Genomic DNA, 19,083 nt, shown 5'->3' on the forward strand with positions numbered 1-19,083 from the left:
CTCCAGCCTCAATCTCCCCACCTCCAGCTTCATTCCATTCCCCCTAGTCCTATCACTGCCTGAGATCCTGAGCAGTCCCTCCCCAGCCTTCCTGGAGCCCCCTTCAGATCCTGGAAGGCCACAATGAGGTCACCTGGGAGCCTTCTCTTCTGCAGACTGAACAGCCCCAACTCCTTCAGTCTGTCCTCACAGCAGAGCAGCTCCAGCCCTCTGCTCATCCTCCTGGCCCTGCTCTGGACACCTTCCAGCACCTCCAGATCCCTCTTGTCATAGGGGCTCCAGAACTGGAGGCAGTACTCCAGGTGGGGTCTCACCAGGGCTGAGTAGAGGGGGAGGATCACCTCCTTAACCTGCTGGCCACACTTCTCCTGCTGCAGCCCAGGATCTGATTGGCTTTGTGGGCTGCAAGTGCACACTGAGAGCTCCTGGTGAGCTTCTTGTCCACCAGCACCCCCAAGGCTCTCTCCTCAGGGCTGCTTTCCAGCCAGTCCCTGCCCAGCCTGGCTTTGTGCCTGGGATTGCCTCCACCCAGCTGCAGGACCCTGCCCTTGGTCTTGTTGAACCTCCTGAGGTTGGCTTGTGCCCAGCTCTCCAGCCTGTCCAGGTCCCTCTGGATGGATCCCTTCCCTCCAGCCTGTCTGCTGCACCACACAGCTTGGTGTCATCAGCAAACTTGCTGAGGGTGCACTCAATGCCACTGTCCATGGCACTCACAAAGATGTTGAACAAGTCTGGTCCCAGGACTGATCCCTGAGGGACTCTGCTTGTCCCTGGCCTCCCCTGGGCCATGGAGCCATTGACAGCCACTCTTTGGGTGCAGCCATCAAGCCAGTTCCTTATCCATCTAGTGGTCACCCATCACACCCATGTGTCACCAGTTTGGAGACCAGGCTGTGGTGCGGGACAGTGTCGAAGGCTTTGCTCAGCTCCAGGTAGATGACATCAGCCTTCTCCCCCCACAAAGAGAAGAAGTAATAAAACCCACAGCTGGAGGAGCAAAGGAATGCTGTATGGACAAGCAGTTTCAGGGACTGCAGGGTATACATACACAGTTTGCAGTATTTACAATAGATACACAGAAATACACAGCAAAGTAAGACAGGAACGAAATTCCCTCCTCTGCTGAGGAGGGTTCCCCTCCCTGTACCCCCCTTCCCTCCCCTTTTTCCCCCAAGAGGGTTAGAAAGAGAGCAAAAGAGGAACTGTTAATTAAAGCAGAGCATGTTAGTAGGTCTGCAGGCCTCATGCTTGTCAGCCCAAGGTCAGTCTGGCAGAGAGCCTAGAAGCAGACGAGCTGGAAAGGGAGGGAAGAGCGAACTGAGGAGAGTCTCAGTCCTACTCAAAACTTAAAGTTGCACTCTACCAATCCACCAGTGAAAGTAGTTTAGACCTGTACTTTGTTTAGGAAACATTCAGCCACAGTACTGTCCCTTTCTTAAAGGCACAGCCTCAAACAGTCACACCTTCTCCAAGGGCTGCACTGGATCAGCACCTGCCCAAACCTTCCCCCCACCAGGCCACACACCCAGGCCTCAAATGCCAGCCCCCCACCCATGCCTCTGCGTTAAGAACAGTGTGGCCAGCAGGAGCAGGGAGGTCATTCTGCCCCTGTACACTGCACTGCTCAGGCCACACCTCGAGTCCTGTGTCTAGCTCTGGGCCCCTCAGGTTAGGAAGGAGGTTGACTTGCTGGAAGGTGTCCAGAGCAGGGCAACAAAGTTGGGGAGGGGCTTGGAACACAGCCCTGTGAGGAGAGGCTGAGGGAGCTGGGGTTGCTTAGCCTGGAGAAGAGGAGGCTCAGGGATGACCTCATTGCTCTCTACAACTACCTGAAGGGAGGTTGTAGACAGGCAGAAATTGGTCTCTTCTCCCAGGCAGCCAGCACCAGAACAAGAGGACACAGTCTCAGGCTGCACCAGGGGAGGTTCAGACTGGAGGTCAGGAGGAAGTTCTACACAGAGAGAGTGATTGCCCATTGGGATGTGCTGCCTGGGGAGGTGGTGGAGTCACCATCACTGGAGGTGTTCAGGAGGAGCCTTGAGAGGGTGCTTGGTGCCATGGGTTAGTTGATTAGGTGGTGTTGAATGATAGGTTGGACTTGATGATCTTGAAGGTCTCTTCCAACCTGGTCTGGTCTGGTCTGGTCTGGTCTGGTCTGGTCTATTCTATTCTATTCTATTCTATTCTATTCTATTCTATTCTATTCCCCCTAGCCCATACCCAACCTGAGTGACACAGCTAAAAGTTCAGCTTGCCAGCTGCAGGACCCAGCCAGGCTGCTCCAGGCCCCACTCCCCTGCATGGCAAAGGTATCACAGTCTCACAGTATCACTAAGGTTGGAAGAGACCTCGAGGATCATCGAGTCCAACCTCTGAACACAGACCTCATGACCAGACCATGGCTCCAAGTGCCACATCCAGTCCTCTCTTGAACACTCCAGGGATGGGAACTCCACCACCTCCCTGGGCAGCCCGTTCCAATGGCGAACAACTCGCTTGGTGAAGAACTTTCTCCTCACCTTGAGTCTAAGCCTCCCCTGGCACAGCTTGAGACTGTGTCCTCTTGTTCTGGTGCTGGTTGCCTGGGAGAAGAGACCAACCTCTGCCTGTCTACAACCTCCCTTCAGGTAGTTGTAGAGGGCAATGAGGTCTCCCCTGAGCCTCCTCTTCTCCAGGCTAAGCAACCCCAGCTCCCTCAGCCTCTCCTCACAGGGCTGTGCCCCAGACCCCTCCCCAGCCTTGTTGCCCTTCTCTGGACACCTTCAAGTGTTTCAATGTCCTTCTTAAACTGAGGGGCCCAGAACTGGACACAGGACTCAAGGTGTGGCCTAACCAATGCAGAGTCCAGGGACAAAAGGTAAGGGAGCCTGTGCTGGGAAAGGGGCAGAGAGAGGGAGAAGAAGGGGAAGCTTGTGCTGTTCCCTTGCAAAGGGGAGATGCAGGCATTCTGGGAATGGAGTAACCAAAGATTTCACTTGCCAGGGTCCATCTTCCAGTGCAGTCCTCCTGGAAGACTTCTCTGTGGTTGGTAAAGGCATCCAGCCTCAGCACACCACCTGCCCTCTGCCAGCTCAGTGCTGAGCAGGCTCCCCTGCTGTAGCCTTTCCCTTCCAAACATCCCAGCCCCTACTGAGACTGGTGGCCACCAGTGCAGTCCTGGATGTCACCAGCTCCACAAACCTTTGGTTTTTAGCTCTCTAAGAGCTACTGCTGCACCTTTCCTGAAGGGGTTTGTGTCATTCTGGTACCTGTTCAAAGCTCCTCTTCAGGATCATTGGCAAAGGAAGGAGCACTTCATATTCAGAGAGCTGCAGGAGCCTGGCAGCCCTTAGCCCTTTTCCCCTTGAAAAGCTCCTTTTAGTGCCCCCCAGCTGACTCCCTCCCTGCTCAGCACTTGCTGTAAGCTGGGCAGCTGCCCCTAACTGCTGCTCTGTGATGGGGTGAAGTGCTTGCCAAAGGCTTGAGAGTGTCCCCAGCAGCAGGGGCACAACAAGAAGGGCTCTGTTCCCTTTACCCTTTGGAAGGCATGCCTCAGAGCAGAACCAAAGCCACCCACTGCTTGCTTGCTTGTCTGGAGAAGTCCAGGCTGAGCTCTTGGCTGTAACAGACACCTGCTTGGAAATGACATCCTGTGCCAGACAGCTCTCCTGGTCGAGCAGGAGCTCTCCTGGTCGAGCAGGAGCTCTCCCTGACAGCCTGAGCAGCCCTGCAGAGCTGCCCCTCCGCCCCCAGCCCCACGCAGGCCACACCTCCAGGGCCCCTTCCCATGTCTGCAGCCCTGCAGGCAGCTCAGTGAAGGCTGCAGGAGCTCCTGCTCCTGCTGCAGGTGTTGGAGCCATCCATGGGGGGGGGAGAGGGGAGCTCAGCAAGTTGGCTTCTTCCCTGCTAATTACATCATTATTAATTATTCATTTCCCTGGAGCTGAGCAAAGCCTTCCACACTGTCCCGCACCACATCCTGGTCTCCAGGCTGGTGACACATGGGTGTGATGGGTGACCACTAGATGGGTAAGGAACTGGCTTGATGGCTGCACCCAAAGAGTGGCTGTCAATGGCTCCATGTCCCAGGGGAGGCCAGGGACAAGCAGAGTCCCTCAGGGATCAGTCCTGGGACCAGGCTTGTTCAACATCTTTGTGGGTGCCATGGACAGTGGCATTGAGTGCACCCTCAGCAGGTTTGCTGATGACACCAAGCTGTGTGGTGCAGCAGAGAGCTGGAGGGAAGGGATCCATCCAGAGGGACCTGGACAGGCTGGAGAGCTGGGCACAGGCCAACCTCAGGAGGTTCAACAAGACCAAGGGCAGGGTCCTGCAGCTGGGTGGAGGCAATCCCAGGCACAAAGCCAGGCTGGGCAGGGACTGGCTGGAAAGCAGCCCTGAGGAGAGAGACTTGGGGGTGCTGGGGGAGGAGAAGCTCACCAGGAGCTCTCAGTGTGCACTTGCAGCCCAGAAAGCCAAGCAGAGCCTGGGCTGCAGCAGGAGAAGTGTGGCCAGCAGGGCAAGGGAGGTGATTCTCCCCCTCTGCTCCTCTGCTCAGCTCTGGGGAGACCCCACCTGGAGTACTGCCTCCAGCTCTGGAGCCCCTATGACAAGAGGGATGTGGAGGTGCTGGAAGGTGTCCAGAGCAGGGCCAGGAGGATGAGCAGAGGGCTGGAGCTGCTCTGCTGTGAGGACAGACTGAAGGAGTTGGGGCTGTTCAGTCTGCAGAAGAGAAGGCTCCCAGGTGACCTCATTGTGGCCTTCCAGGATCTGCAGGGGGCTCCAGGAAGGCTGGGGAGGGACTGCTCAGGATCTCAGGCAGTGATAGGACTAGGGGGAATGGAATGAAGCTGGAGGTGGGGAGATTGAGGCTGGAGAGGAAGAGGAAGTTCTTCCCCATGAGAGTGGTGAAGCCCTGGAATGGGTTGTGCAGGGAGGTGGTTGGGGCCCTGTCCCTGGAGGTGTTTAAGGCCAGGCTGGATGAGGCTCTGGCCAGGCTGATCTAGTGTGGGGTGTCCCTGCCCATGGCAGGGGGGTTGGAACTGGATGATCCTTGTGGTCCCTTCCAGCCCTGACTGATACTGTGATCCTATTCTATGCTGGGGCTTGGAAGGGACTTCAAAGATCAGCAGCAGCTGTTTGTACCATTGATTATTCACCATTCCTGCATTGTCATTTGTTATTCTTCCAGGGTGGGGTTGGAAGTGACCTCCAAAGGTCATCAAGTAGTTGTTGTTTGGCCTATTGATTAATTATTACTGCAGTGTTATTAATTCATTAGGATGGCTGCTTTATGATTAATGCATTGTTAGCAAGACATGGGCATTAGCCTGTGCTGGGGGGTGGAAGGGCCCAGGAAGGTCATCAAGGGTTATGATGTTCACTATTTATTCTTCCTTATGAACTCCTCATTGCTGTCATTATTCCTCTCATGGATTCTTCCCCCTGCTGCAGGTTCTGGTGAATGTGCTGACACTGAACAAGAATCTGAGTGAGAGTTTGTCCCTGGGTCGCCTTCACCCACAGCTTCACTCCAACACCCTGCAAGTTGACAGTGAGTCTGGGCCCTGGCTGTGCTTCAAGTGGAGCAGGGTTAGCTCAGCTTCCTGCTGTTCAGGGCTGGCAGCCCAGCACCCAGCTCAGCATGCCCTAGGGTCCCCAGGGTGTCTGCAGGCTCTGGGCCAGGACAGAACCCCAGCAACCCAGCTCCATCAAAGCCTGCAGCTCTGGCTGAGCCATGCCCCTTCCCTTTTGTCTTGGGAATGCTTCTTGGCCCCTCCAACACAACCTGGCCAGAGTCTTTCAGGCACTTCCCCTCCCTCCAGCCCAGCCCAGCTGCTGCTCATGGAGTCACAGAGTAGTAGCAGTTGGAAGGGACCTCTAGAGATCAAGACCAAGCCCCTGCCACAGCAGAACCATAGAGTCACAGAGCTGCCAGGGCTGGAAGGGAGCTCAAGGCTCAGCCAGTTCCAACCCCCTGCCATGGGCAGGGACACCTCACACCACAGCAGGTTGCTCACAGCCACCTCCAGCCTGGCTGCAAACACCTCCAGGCAGGAGGCTTCCACCACCTCCCTGGGCAGCCTGTGCCAGGCTCTCACCACCCTCCTGGGCAACAACTTCTTCCTCACAGCCAAGCTCAATCTCCCCACTTCTAGTGCTGCTCCATCCCCCCCAGTCCTATCCCTCCCTGACCCCCTCCAAAGTCCCTCCCCAGCTCTCTTGCAGCCCCCTGCAGATCCTGGAAGGCCACCAGAAGGTCTCCTGGGAGCCTTCTCTCCAGCCTGCACAACCCCAACTCTCTCAGGCTGTCTCCAGAGCAGAGCAGCTCCAGCCCTCTGCTCCTCCTCCTGGCCCTGCTCTGGACACCTTCCAGCCCCTCCAGAGCCTTCCTGGCACAGAGGCTGCAGAGCTGGCCCCAGAGCTCCAGCTGTGGGCTCAGCAGAGTGGAGCAGAGGGGCAGAATCCCCTCCCTGGCCCTGCTGGCCACACTTCTCTTGCTGCAGCCCAGGCTCTGCTTGGCTCTCTGGGCTGCAAGTGCTCCCTGCTGGCTCCTGCTGAGCTTCTCCTCCCCCAGCACCCCCAAGGCCTTTCCTCCAGGGCTGTTCTCCAGCCAGTCCCTGCCCAGCCTATAGCAGTGCCTGGGATTGCCCTGCCCCAGCTGCAGGACCTTGCCCTTGGCCTTGTTGAACCTCCTGAGGTTGGTTTGGGCTCAGCTCTGCAGCCTGCCCAGGTCCCTCTTGATGGATCCCTTCCCTCCAGCTGTCAGCTGCAGCACAGAGCTTGGTGCTGAGGGGGCCTCAGTGCCTCTGTCCATGGCACCAACAGAGATGTTAACCAAGCCTGGTAATCACCCAGGGCAGGGCACACAGGAACACAGCCAGGTGGGTTTTGAATGTCTCCAGATGAGGAGGAGGCTCCACAACCTCTCTGGGCAGCCTGCTCCAGGCCTCCAGCAGCCTCACACCAAAGCACTGAACCCAGCCTGGCCCCTGCTGCTTGGCACCACCCTGCAGTGTAACCATTGCTCAGGTCTCTCAGTCCTCTCCAGGGTAACCAGCCCCAGGGCTCTCAGCCTTTCCTCATCACACAGCTGTTCCAGTCCCTTCATCATCCTCACAGCCTGTTGGACACTCTCCAGCAGATGCCTGTCCCTCTGGAACTGGGGAACCCAGAGCTGGACACAGTTCTCCAGCTGTGGTCTCACCAGGGCAGAGCAGAGGAGGAGGAGAAGCTCCCTTGACCTGCTGGCCACTCTTAATGCCCCCCAGGTGACCATTGGCCTTCTTGGCCACCAGGGCACATTGCTGTCCCATGGAGAACTTATGTCCAGCAGGACTCCAAGGCTCTTCTCCACAGAGCTGCTTCCCAGCAGGTCAGCTCCAACCTGTCCTGCTGTAGGAGGTTGTTGCTCCCTGAGTGTAGGACTCTACACTTGCCCTTCATGAGGTTCCCCCTGCACAGCTCTGCAGCCTGTCCAGCCCACACTGGATGGCAGCCCAGCCTGAGGGGTGCCAGGCCAGCCTGAGGGGTGCCAGCCCAGCCTGAGGGGTGCCAGCACAGCCTGAGGGGTGCCAGCCACTCTTCCCAAGCCTGTGTCATCAGCACACTGGCTGAGGGTCCCCCTTGTCCCCTCAGCCAGGTGGTTGGTAGCAGCTTTGTCCTGTCCTTAAAAGCTTTTGCAAATCCAATGCCACTGAGGATATCCAAAGCCTCAAGAGTGCAACCTCAGCTCCACCCAGACAGGTCCTGAAGCTAGCAGGAAACCTGCACTTGCTTCCCACTGCCATGAATGGTGCTCAGTGTCCTGTCCCTGTCCTTCAGCTCCCCCAGCTGAGGAGGTGACAGGGCTGGTGGCAAGGCTTGGAGCTGGACAGTGCTGGAAATGCAGCCTGGCTGGTGGCTCTCTGCAGACTGCTGCCAGCTCCTGTCCTTGTCAAGCTGTCTTCTCTTTGGTGGCTCTGAGAACCCCCCCAAGCCTTCCCAGAGTGAACCACAGGTGAGGTTTGGTTCTCAGTTCACAGCAGTTCTCAAATGGTTCTCACTGCTCACATTTCACTCCAGGGGAGGGACTCTGGCCAAGGGCTGGGAGTGCCAGGCTGAGGAACAATGGCTTTGAGCTGGGAGAGGAGAGACTGAGAGTGGAGAGGAGGAAGAAATTGTTGAGAGTGAGGCTGGGGAGAGCCTGGCCCAGGCTGCCCAGGGAGGCTGTGGCTGCCTCCTGCCTAGAGGTGTTCAGGACCAGGCTGGATGAGGCCTTGAGCAGCCTGTGCTGGTGGGAGGGGTCCCTGCCCATGGCATGGAGCTGGCTGAGCTTTGAGCTCCCTTCCAAGCCAAGCCATGCCAGGGTTCTATGAGGATGGTTTGTAGGCCTCCTGATTTCAGAGCAGGATCTAAGAATGTCTGCTGTGTGAGGCCTGCAGGCTTGGGAACTCCAATGGCCTTGGTGCAGACCCAGAGCTGCTGATTTGTGGGGTCAGGCATTTGGCAGGAGCAAGATCTGTGCTGAGGAACATCTGCAGTGTCCATAGCTGAAGTACCTGTGGCTGCTGTGTGCTGCTCAGCTTGTGCAGCTGCCTCCCCAGCCTGCTGTGCTCAGGCACTGCCATACCTCAGACAGAGCAAACAGCAGCAGAGGAGCAGCAGCTGAAGGGCAGGGCTGGAGGGGGCAGCTGAGAGCTCACCACAGCCTTTGGTATTTGATTTGCTTTCCTCTGGTTTGTTCTGAGCTGCCTTGCAGCTCATCCTGGCTAATGCCTGCCTGTCAGTGCTGCTGTGTGTCAGAACTGCCCCTGCCCTGGCACAAGCATAGCTGCAGTGGTTAGGTGCAGGCCCCTGGCTCTCCCCTCATGCTCAAGAGGCATCTCCTGCACATGTCAGTGGGCCCTGGCCAGCTGTGGACAGCCTCTGCTGCTGGAATGGCCTCTCCAGGGCAGTCACTTCTGGTCTCTTCAGCTCTGTCTCCTGGCTTGCCCTGGCTGGACCCCTTCTGAAGAGGTGTTTAAGGTCAGGTTGGATGAGGTCTTGAGCAGCCAAGTCCAGTTGTGAGGCATCCCTGTCCGTGGCAGGGAGCTTGGAGCAGATGAGCTCTGAGGTCCCTGTGGCTCCGAGGCCGCCTGCAGGCTCCCTCCCACTGCCCATGCTGCCAGGGTTTGGCACAGAGCTGTGAACCAAAGGCAGCAGTGCTCGCAGCTACCAACTCCCTCTCTGCAATCCCTGCAGGTGAGTTTCCTGAAGAAGACATCGAACTGCTGGTAGCCAGGGGCCACCAAGTGGAGAGAGTGAAGGTGCTCTCCCTGGTTCACGGGGCCAGGAGAACCAACAGCTTCATCATCGGCCTGAAGGACCCCAGGAGCGCCGACGCGGCCGGAGCCACGCTGTCCTAGCACCCCCCCCAGGTGAGGTGCTCAGTGACCAGGCTCACACCAGCCAGCCCAAGTGACCTGCATGTCCTGAAACAGCCCCTCCTGCACCCCCAGGGCAGGAGCCCCCCCCACTGCAGAGCAGCCTTCCTGCACTCCCCACCCACGGGCTGGCAGCACCCAGGTGCAGCTCTGTGCTCTGCTCCCTCGCTGCAGGAGCTGCAGGCAGCCCAGTCCTGCCTGCAGGAGAGCAGCAGCACAGCTGCCCCTTGGCAGCCCTGCTAATAACACCTCCAGCCTGTCCAAAAGCCTGGGTCTAGCCAGATCTTAACCTCAGTGAGCAGGGGACAAACCTGCTGATGGTGCTGCTGCTGCCATCTTCATCTCCTCTTTCCCAGGGTCATTCTTTGCCTCTTGTGTAAGCCAGGGATCAGCAAGGCTGATGGAGTGTTTGGGGGGCCTGCAGCTGGGGTACTGGGGAGTCCTTCAGTACTGCCATGGGGGCCAGCTGGCTTTTACCAGCAGGGAGCCTCCTGTGTTGGTCTCTCTCCTCCACTGCTACATTCCTTCAGTTTTGGGAGGCAGCATGTTGGATCAGGTCCCTGTGCAGCCTTGCTGGCAGTCTGAGCTTGCTGCCCACAACAATGGTTTTCAAATTCTAGCCCCCACCCAGGTTTTCTGACAGAGGTTCAGCCTCTTCCATGGGGAGTTGGAGCTCAGTGGCAATGAGCTTCATTTTCTCAGCTCTTTGTTGGAGGTAACTCAGCAGCACTGCAGAGACTTGTGAAAATCTCCAGCCCAGAGGCTGGAAACCACACTGAGGCTGCTGAGGTGTGTTCAGGGCTCTTCCTCCCCTGCCTTCCCTCAGCCTGCTCTGAAGGCCTGCATGGTGCCTGGCTCAGTGTAAGGAGCAAGACAGAGCTCTGCAGCCCTTGCCAGAGGAGGTACAGAAACCACCAGCCAGCAGGAGTGGAGAGAAATGGGAGAGTCTGAATGGCAGTGCTGCTCCCAGACTGCAGACTGCAGAGCACACAGCATCCAAAGCCAGCCACAGGCCACAGCTCTCCAAAAACTCCTTAGGCCAAAGCTGCCACAAACCTCCCTCCAAACCAGGCCAAAATCCCAGCCCCACATGCCCCCCTCCCCACCCCCATGCCTCTCTACTCCCCCGATATCTAGAACTCAGCCTTGCCCAGGCTGCTGGCAGGCTGCTCAGGGCTGAAACCCTCCCCTACCCCAAGGAGGAGAGCAGGGAGGCTGTGCTGGAAGGGAGCAGGGAAGGGGCAGAGGCAGCTTGGGCTGTCCCTTACAGGGGCTGGGTGCAGGCATTCTGGGAATGAAAGAAGGAAAACCTGCACTTGCCAGTCCACCCCTGGAGCTCTCTGCTCCTCCTGGTCAGACTTCTCTGTGGTACCTTAAAGGCAGCCAGCCTCAAACCGTGGCAGTGCCCTGCTGAGAGGCTTGAGAATGGCTGCTTGCTGCAGTCACACCTCTGCTGCAGCTCTGTGGTCAGCTGAAGCTGGGAAGAGAGAGGAAAAGGTGCAGAGCAAACCCAACACTGCTGAGATCACATTCTGCCTGCAGCTGCAGCAGGTAGTGCAAAGGAGAAGAAATAATCCCACACCTGCCCCACTTCCCTCACTGCACACTGAAGCATTTCCTCTCTGGGTAGCAGCAGCTTAGCCTAAGCTGCTGCTGGGCACCCAACGATTCTGCAGCCCGAGCATCTCCAGCGGCTTCCCTTCCGTGCAACCCCCTCAGTGGCCACTGTGCCTAGCTGGCTGTCTCTCTGCTTGTGCTTCTCTTGGGCTGTCACTTGATGGCTCCAGCAGCTCCCCCAGCCTGCCTTCTAGGCACCCCATAGCCCCCAGCCCCTCCCAGCGCCGGCGGCGTCTGGCAGGGGGAGCGTGGGGGTGGGGGCTCAGGGCTGGGGGGCCAGATCAGCAGCCTCGGAGTTCCTGCCAGCTGGGCCTCTCCCAGCACCTGAGCTGAAGCCTTGCACCTGCAGCTGAGGAAGGGCAGAGAAGCTTTCATGCTCCACTGAAGTGCAGCCACCCAGGAGGGAGCAGAGCAGCCCTGGCAGAGAGGGAGGGCAGTGGTGGTTGCTGTTCCAAACACCTCAGCTGAGGGCTTTGGGAAGCTGCCTTCTGTGCCACACCACCCTGCCCCTGAGGCAGGAGGAGCCTTCCTCACCACAGGGCCATCAAACCTCTGTGTTTATTTCTCTGCCCTCAGCACTGGAGTTGGTGACAGCCCCAGCTGGGAGTGCTTGGTAAAGCTGCCATGTCTTGGAGCAGTCCTCTGCAGGGCTCAGGGGAAGGGCAGGGTGCAGGGCTGGGGGGGGGGCTCTCACTGGGGGGCATTTCTGGTGTGGTACAGCAGTGCCCTGGCCCTCAGGCACAGGGCTTCACTCTGCATGGCTGCAAAACAAGTGGCCAAGCCACTGCTGCTTCAGTACTTTGCATGGAACATCACAAAACACTTGGGAAGGGAAAGGAGAATAGAATGGAATGGAATAAAGCAGGTTGGAAGAGACCCTTCCTTGTGGAATGTCACACTGGAAAGGGAAAAATCCTTCTTGACTGAATTCACCAGCTCCCTCCTGCTGCTGGAAGCTGCTCCTTTGGGGGTGACAGACCCTGGTCTCGATGCAGGAGGGCACTGACATGCCCCCAGGCCCCATCCCACAGCAGTTACTCAGCACCTCCAGGCATGCTCTGAAGAGCTCTGCTGGATCCTGGCCTGTGCTGTGAAAAAGGGAAGACTGGAAAGGATCCAAGGTGGGACTCTGGCCTCTGGGCCCTGGCCAAGGGAAGTACAGATCCTGGGACCTGCCTGCTTAAAAGCGTCATCAGCACAGCACAGATGTCCTTGGTACAGGAGCCTTGAGACTGTGGAGCGTGGAGTCCCTCTGCTGTGGGGTGCCAGGGAATGCCAGCACTGCCCTCTGTACAGGTGCCAGGGAAATAAAGGCCATGTTCTGGGGCTGTGTGTGTGCAGTGCCTGCAGTGCTGTCAGCCTGGCTGCTGCAGACAGCTGCCAGCTCTGCAGCAGAGCTTGCCCTGAAATGTGGACCTGAGCCAGTACCAGGAAACACCAATGGCTGAGGGCAAGAGTGGGGGAGGTGTGTGCAGGAACCAGAGAAGCCCAAAGGAAAGAAGCCCTACAAGGAGCTGCCTGTGCCAGGTGGGACTGCCCCGGCCTGGGCTGGGCTGCTCTCTGCCCTGGCTCCCCACTGCTCTCTGCTGCTTTCACACCATGGTTAGCTCAGTCTGGCAGCACTTCTCACACAGGCTCAGTGCCTGGGCACAGCCAGCAGGCAGTGCCACTGCCCATCTGTGTGTGTGGAGCACTGCAAGAGCAGCCTGCAGCCAGCACTGCTGGCCTGCAGCTGAGGGCACAAGGACCCTCCTGCCCCCCCGGCTCTTCCCAGCGCTGTCCCATGCAGTGCCCACAACTGCCAGGGGCTGGAGCCTGCCGTGCTGCTGCTCTGGGTGGGGGTAGGTGCTGCTGGGCTTGGTAAGCCATGCTGCTGCTGTGGCTTGGGGCAGGAACAGCCAGGAGTCCTCTGCATGCAAGACTGCAGCCCTGGGCACACTGCAGTCAGTGGCTCCAGCAGCAGCCCTGCTCCATGCCTCAGGCACCTGGAGGCTGCCAATGGCAGGTGAGAGCCGAGGGCAGCAAGTACAGGTCCTGGGTCCCCAAGGGTCAGAGTGTCCTACAGCTCTGCCAGCAGCTCTCTGCCAGGTCCCCAAAAGGATCTGTTCAGCATCAGCTGGCTGCTGGGTTGCCAGGAGGGAGCTGGTCCCTGCAGCGGGCTGCTGGGTCCCCCTGGCAGGACCATCCCAGAGCCTCCTTCCAGCCACTGCACAACTCAAGAGGCTGCCAGGGCCTGCTCCTTGACTCTGACTTGTTGGACAGGAAAGGAAGTTAGGCCTCAGTAGACCAGATGCCACCAAGGAGCAGAGGCTGCCCCCTCCTCACCCCAACCTCCCTGCAGGGAGCTGCAGAGAGCAAGGAGCTCTCCCTCAGCCTCCTCTGCTCCAGCCTCAACCCCCCCAGCTCCCTCAGCCCTCCTCTAGCCCAGGGGCTCCAGGCCCTTCTCCAGCCTGGCTGCCCTGCTCTGCACAGGCTGCAGCCCCTCAGTGTCCTTCCTGCAGGGAGGGCCCAGAGCTGAGCACAGCACTGAGCTGTGGCCTCCCCAGTGCTGAGCACAGGGGGATGGTCACCTCCTGGCCCTGCTGCCCACCCTGCTTCTGACCCAGGCCAGGCTGCCCCTGGCATCGCTGACAAACGAGCAGTGGGATGATCGCATGTGAGAACTTCGGCAGCGGTTTTCCTCTTTCCATCTTGCTCTTCCTGCAGGCATCTGCACGGAGCTGCTGCAGGGCTGAGGCAGGGCTGGCCTCAGCGGTGTGGTCCCAGCAGCACCCACTCCAGTGACTGACCTTACCCGGAGGGATTCCTGCGGGGCCACACGTTTTGGTTGTCCCACAGAGGACTGCTGCCGATTTCCCAAGCCTGGATCAGTACCTGCCACGTGTTTGCGTCCTGTGCCACCGCCAGGCAACAGCTTCCTGCTCAAAGCAGCGAGCGGCAGGAGGGCAGGCAGCGCTTGGGCAATCCTTTATCCCCTCTCACACCGCGGGAGGCTGGCAGGAAGGGGCACAGCGCAGGGCTCGGTGTCCTGCACCTCCGGCGGGGTCAGCTCCGCCGCGGAGCGCCCTGAGCGGCTCCCTGCGCCCAGCGGCGGCCGCGGTCCAGAACTGGGATTGGGCGCTGCAGCCCTTGCTGAACGCGGAGCTGGTCGCTCTCCGGCTCCGTCCCCACTGCGCTGCGGTAAGGGGAAGCAGAGCGCCGCGGAGCCCGGCGGCGCCGGCGGAGGAGCTCCTCCGAGCCCGGCCCCGGGCACCTCTCGCGGGGCCTCCGTGACCGCTGCTCCCGGCGCCTCACCCGGGGATGCTTTGTAGCTCCAGAGCGGAGCCGGCGCCGCTCGAAGGACGCTCCGAGCCCTCGGCCCCCTGCGGGCACCCTCCGGGAAGCCGGTAGGCCTCGTCCCACCGGCCAGCCGGGCAGCCTGGGGGTGGCCCTCACCGGGGCCGGGGGACAGCCGCTTCCCGCGGGAGGCCCTCGGCGGCGGGGAAGGCCTCGGAGCCGCCGCTCCGGCGCTGGCCCAGGCCCCGCACAGGCTCCGGCTCCGGTACCGGCAGCACGCGCGGGGGCGCCCCCCCGCCGCCCGCCGCCGCGCGCTCGGACGCAGGCGCGCGCGGGGCGGGCCGGGTCACGTGCCGCGGCGCGGAGGGCGGCGGAGCGAGGCGGAGCGAGGCGGCGGCGGCGGCGGCGGCGGCGGCGGCCTGGGCAGCCTGTCCCGGGCGCTGCCTGTCCCGGGCCGGCCGCGCGCGCCCGGCCCCGCGCGCCCAGCGGCCCCCGCCCTCCTGCGCCGCTCACCGGCGGCGGCGGCGGCAGCGCGAGGTGAGGGCGGGGCGGGCCCCGGCGCGGCCTCTCCGCCGGGCGCGGGGGCGCGGGCTGCCGGCGGTGGGCGTGGCGGAGGCGGCGAGGCGGAAGCGGCGGAAGCGGCGTCGCGGCGGCGTCGGGCCCGGTGTCGGGGCGGGCCGGGAGCAGGCCGGGCCCGCGGGGCCTGGCGGGACGCGCAGCGGTGAGTGGTCCCGGGGCGCCCGGCGGGGCCGGGTCGGGATGCTGGGGCCGGGGGGCCCCGCGGGGCTCCTCGGGCTGTCTGCGTGCCGCGGGGACGCCGTCCGGGCCCCAGCGCCGGGCCCCAGCGCTCGGCCGCGGCCTGCAGCCGCCCCGCCTGCCCGCCGCCGCTCCCGGCCGCGCCGCAGCCTCTCGGCCTCGCTCTGCAGCCTCAGCCCTTGCGCTGCGGCTTCCCGAAGGCTGGGCTCGGCCGCGGGGCTCCGCGGCGCGGGGCGAGGGCAGTCCCTGGCCGCCCGCGGGGGAAGGCTGCGGCTCTGTCCGCCGCCGGCGCTGCTGCGCCTTGGTGCCCCTTGGTGCGCCTTGGTGCCCCTTGCTGCGCCTTGCTGCCCCTTGGTGCGCCTTGCTGCGCCTTGGTGCGCCTTGCTGCCCCTTGCAGCGCCTTGGTGCGCCTTGGTGCGCCTTGCTGCGCCTTGCTGCCCCTTGCTGCGCCTTGATGCCCCTTGCTGCCCCTTGCTGCCCCTTGCTGCGCCTTGATGCCCCTTGCTGCCCCTTGCTGCGCCTTGCTGCCCCTTGCAGCGCCTTGGTGCCCCTTGGTGCCCCTTGGTGCGCCTTGCTGCCCCTTGGTGCCCCTTGCAGCGCCTTGGTGCCCCTTGCAGCGCCTTGGTGCCCCTTGCAGCGCCTTGGTGCGCCTTGCTGCGCCTTGGTGCGCCTTGCTGCCCCTTGCAGCGCCTTGCTGCCCCTTGGTGCGCCGTGCTGCGCCTTGCTGCTCGCTGCTGCCCCTTGGTGCGCCTTGCAGCGCCTTGGTGCCCCTTGGTGCGCCTTGCAGCGCCTTGCTGCCCCTTGCAGCACCTTGGTGCGCCTTGCTGCCCCTTGCAGTGCCTTGCTGCCCCTTGCTGCCCCTTGCTGCGCCTCGGTGCGCCTCGGTGCGCCTTGCTGCGCCTTGCTGCGCCTTGCTGCCCTTTGGTGCGCCTTGCTGCGCCTTGCTGCCCCTTGCAGCGCCTTGCTGCACCTTGCTGCACCTTGCTGCCCCTTGCTGCGCCTCGGTGCGCCTCGGTGCGCCTTGCTGCGCCTTGCTGCGCCTTGCTGCCCCTTGGTGCGCCTTGCAGCGCCTTGCTGCCCCTTGCAGCGCCTTGGTGCGCCTTGGTGCGCCTTGCTGCCCCTTGCTGCGCCTTGCAGCACCTTGCTGCCCCTTGCAGCGCCTTGGTGCGCCTTGCTGCCCCTTGCAGCGCCTTGGTGCGCCTTGCTGCCCCTTGCTGCCCCTTGGTGCGCCTTGCTGCGCCTTGCTGCCCCTTGCTGCGCCTTGGTGCGCCTTGGTGCGCCTTGCTGCCCCTTGCAGCGCCTTGCTGCCCCTTGCAGCGCCTTGCTGCCCCTTGCTGCCCCTTGGTGCGCCGTGCTGCGCCTTGCTGCCCCTTGCTGCCCCTTGCAGCGCCTTGGTGCGCCTTGCTGCCCCTTGCTGCGCCTTGGTGCGCCTTGCTGCCCCTTGCTGCGCCTTGCAGCACCTTGCTGCCCCTTGCAGCGCCTTGGTGCGCCTTGCTGCCCCTTGCAGCGCCTTGGTGCGCCTTGCTGCCCCTTGCTGCCCCTTGGTGCGCCTTGCTGCGCCTTGCTGCCCCTTGCTGCGCCTTGGTGCGCCTTGGTGCGCCTTGCTGCCCCTTGCAGCGCCTTGCTGCCCCTTGCAGCGCCTTGCTGCCCCTTGCTGCCCCTTGGTGCGCCTTGCAGCACCTTGCTGCCCCTTGCAGCGCCTTGGTGCGCCTTGCTGCCCCTTGCAGCGCCTTGGTGCGCCTTGCTGCCCCTTGGTGCGCCTTGCTGCCCCTTGCAGCGCCTTGCTGCCCCTTGGTGCGCCTTGCTGCACCTTGGTGCGCCTTGCTGCCCCTTGCTGCGCCTTGCAGCACCTTGCTGCCCCTTGCAGCGCCTTGGTGCGCCTTGCTGCCCCTTGCTGCCCCTTGGTGCGCCTTGCTGCGCCTTGCTGCCCCTTGCTGCGCCTTGGTGCGCCTTGCTGCCCCTTGCAGCGCCTTGCTGCCCCTTGCAGCGCCTTGCTGCCCCTTGCTGCCCCTTGGTGCGCCGTGCTGCGCCTTGCTGCCCCTTGCTGCACCTTGCAGCGCCTTGCTGCGCCTTGCTGCCCCTTGCTGCGCCTTGGTGCGCCTTGCTGCCCCTTGCTGCGCCTTGCAGCACCTTGCTGCCCCTTGCAGCGCCTTGGTGCGCCTTGCTGCCCCTTGCAGCGCCTTGGTGCGCCTTGCTGCGCCTTGCTGCCCCTTGCTGCGCCTTGGTGCGCCTTGCTGCCCCTTGGTGCGCCTTGCTGCCCCTTGCTGCCCCTTGCTGCCCCTTGGTGCGCCTTGCTGCCCCTTGCTGCCCCTTGCTGCCCCTTGCTGCCCCTTGCAGCGCCTTGCTGCCCCTTGGTGCCCCTTGGTGCCCCTTGCTGCCCCTTGCTGCCCCTTGCTGCCCCTTGCTGCCCCTTGGTGCGCCTTGGTGCGCCTTGCTGCCCCTTGCTGCCCCTTGGTGCGCCTTGCTGCCCCTTGGTGCGCCTTGGTGCGCCTTGCTGCCCCTTGCTGCGCCTTGCTGCCCCTTGCTGCCCCTTGCAGCGCCTTGCTGCCCCTTGGTGCGCCTTGCTGCGCCTTGCTGCCCCTTGCTGCCCCTTGCTGCGCCTTGCTGCCCCTTGCTGCCCCTTGCAGCGCCTTGCTGCCCCTTGGTGCGCCTTGGTGCGCCTTGCTGCCCCTTGCTGCCCCTTGCTGCCCCTTGCAGCGCCTTGCTGCCCCTTGCTGCGCCTTGCTGCGCCTTGCTGCCCCTTGCTGCCCCTTGCAGCGCCTTGCTGCCCCTTGCTGCCCCTTGGTGCGCCTTGCTGCCCCTTGGTGCGCCTTGCTGCGCCTTGCTGCCCCTTGCTGCGCCTTGCTGCCCCTTGCTGCCCCTTGCAGCGCCTTGCTGCCCCTTGGTGCGCCTTGGTGCGCCTTGCTGCCCCTTGCTGCCCCTTGCTGCCCCTTGCAGCGCCTTGCTGCCCCTTGCTGCGCCTTGCAGCGCCTTGCTGCCCCTTGGTGCGCCTTGCAGCGCCTTGCTGCCCCTTGGTGCGCCTTGCTGCCCCTTGGTGCGCCTTGCAGCGCCTTGCTGCCCCTTGGTGCGCCTTGCTGCCCCTTGCTGCCCCTTGCAGCGCCTTGGTGCGCCTTGCTGCCCCTTGCTGCCCCTTGCAGCGCCTTGCTGCCCCTTGGTGCGCCTTGCTGCCCCTTGGTGCGCCTTGCAGCGCCTTGCTGCCCCTTGGTGCGCCTTGCTGCCCCTTGCTGCCCCTTGCAGCGCCTTGGTGCGCCTTGCTGCCCCTTGCTGCGCTGTGCTGCCCCTTGCAGCCCCTTGCTGCCCCTTGCTGCCCCTTGCTGCGCCTTGCTGCCCCTTGGTGCCCCTTGCTGCCCCTTGCTGCGCCTTGCTGCCCCTTGCTGCCCCTTGCTGCGCCTTGCTGCCCCTTGCTGCCTCTTGCTGCGCCTTGCTGCCCCTTGCTGCGCCTTGCTGCCCCTTGCTGCGCCTTGCTGCCCCTTGCAGCGCCTTGCTGCGCCGTGCTGCGCCTTGCTGCTCGCTGTTGCGCCTTGCTGCGCCTTGCTGCCCCTTGGTGCGCCTTGCTGCCCCTTGCTGCGCCTTGCAGCACCTTGCTGCGCCGTGCTGCGCCTTGCTGCTCGCTGCTGCGCCTTGCTGTGCCTTGTTGCTCCCCGCTGCTCCCCGGCCCAGAGCCCCATCGGGCTTGGAAGGCTTTGAAGGCTTTGTGAGGTGCCAGCGAGGCTGCGCTGCCCTTCCTCCAGACCCCAGCTCGCCTCTGAGTGCCTCGGTGGCTCTGACTCCTCAGAGGAGAGGCTCTTCGCTGCTTCCCCCTCGCTGATGCTTTGCCTCTCTGAGTTTCACCTCCTGCTAGTGTGCCTCAGCAGCCTCGGAGCTGTGGCTGCCTCAGGCCTCTTCGGGGATGGGGAGCAGAGAGCTGTTCTGTTGCTGGGCTCAGCAGGGACCTGCAGGCTGGCTGCAAGTTGTGGCTCTGTAGCTTTGTCTCCTCAGAACCCCTCTGGCTCTGGACTCGGACGTTGGTGCTCCTTGCCCTGGCTGCAGACTGGAGAGAAGCCTTTCTCTC

At 62.3% G+C, this 19,083-nt stretch overlaps 2 protein-coding genes across 10 annotated transcripts in view; both read left to right on the forward strand.

Annotated features, from left to right (window-relative positions):
- The window catches only part of GGT7 (gamma-glutamyltransferase 7), a 40,786-nt gene extending 29,117 nt beyond the window's left edge, over positions 1 to 11,669 (forward strand). The window contains exons 14-15 of the mRNA XM_068167295.1: positions 5,434 to 5,533; positions 9,202 to 11,669. Of these exons, the coding sequence (XP_068023396.1) occupies positions 5,434 to 5,533; positions 9,202 to 9,365 (264 nt within the window). The 3' untranslated portion in view covers positions 9,366 to 11,669. The remainder of the gene's footprint in view (positions 1 to 5,433; positions 5,534 to 9,201) is intronic.
- A 3,227-nt stretch (positions 11,670 to 14,896) lies between these two features.
- The window catches only part of NCOA6 (nuclear receptor coactivator 6), a 61,004-nt gene continuing 56,817 nt past the window's right edge, over positions 14,897 to 19,083 (forward strand). For 6 of the 9 annotated variants that reach the window (XM_068167331.1, XM_068167329.1, XM_068167335.1 and 3 more), the window contains exon 1: positions 14,897 to 14,997. The gene's annotated coding sequence lies outside the window, so the exon portion shown is untranslated. The remainder of the gene's footprint in view (positions 14,998 to 19,083) is intronic. The other 3 variants (XM_068167328.1, XM_068167333.1, XM_068167330.1) reach the window with 1 other exon arrangement.

Source organism: Melanerpes formicivorus, unplaced genomic scaffold (assembly GCF_026170545.1).
Source record: "Melanerpes formicivorus ecotype bairdi unplaced genomic scaffold, bMelFor1.0.p_v2 SCAF_115, whole genome shotgun sequence".
Lineage (NCBI taxonomy): Eukaryota > Metazoa > Chordata > Aves > Piciformes > Picidae > Melanerpes > Melanerpes formicivorus.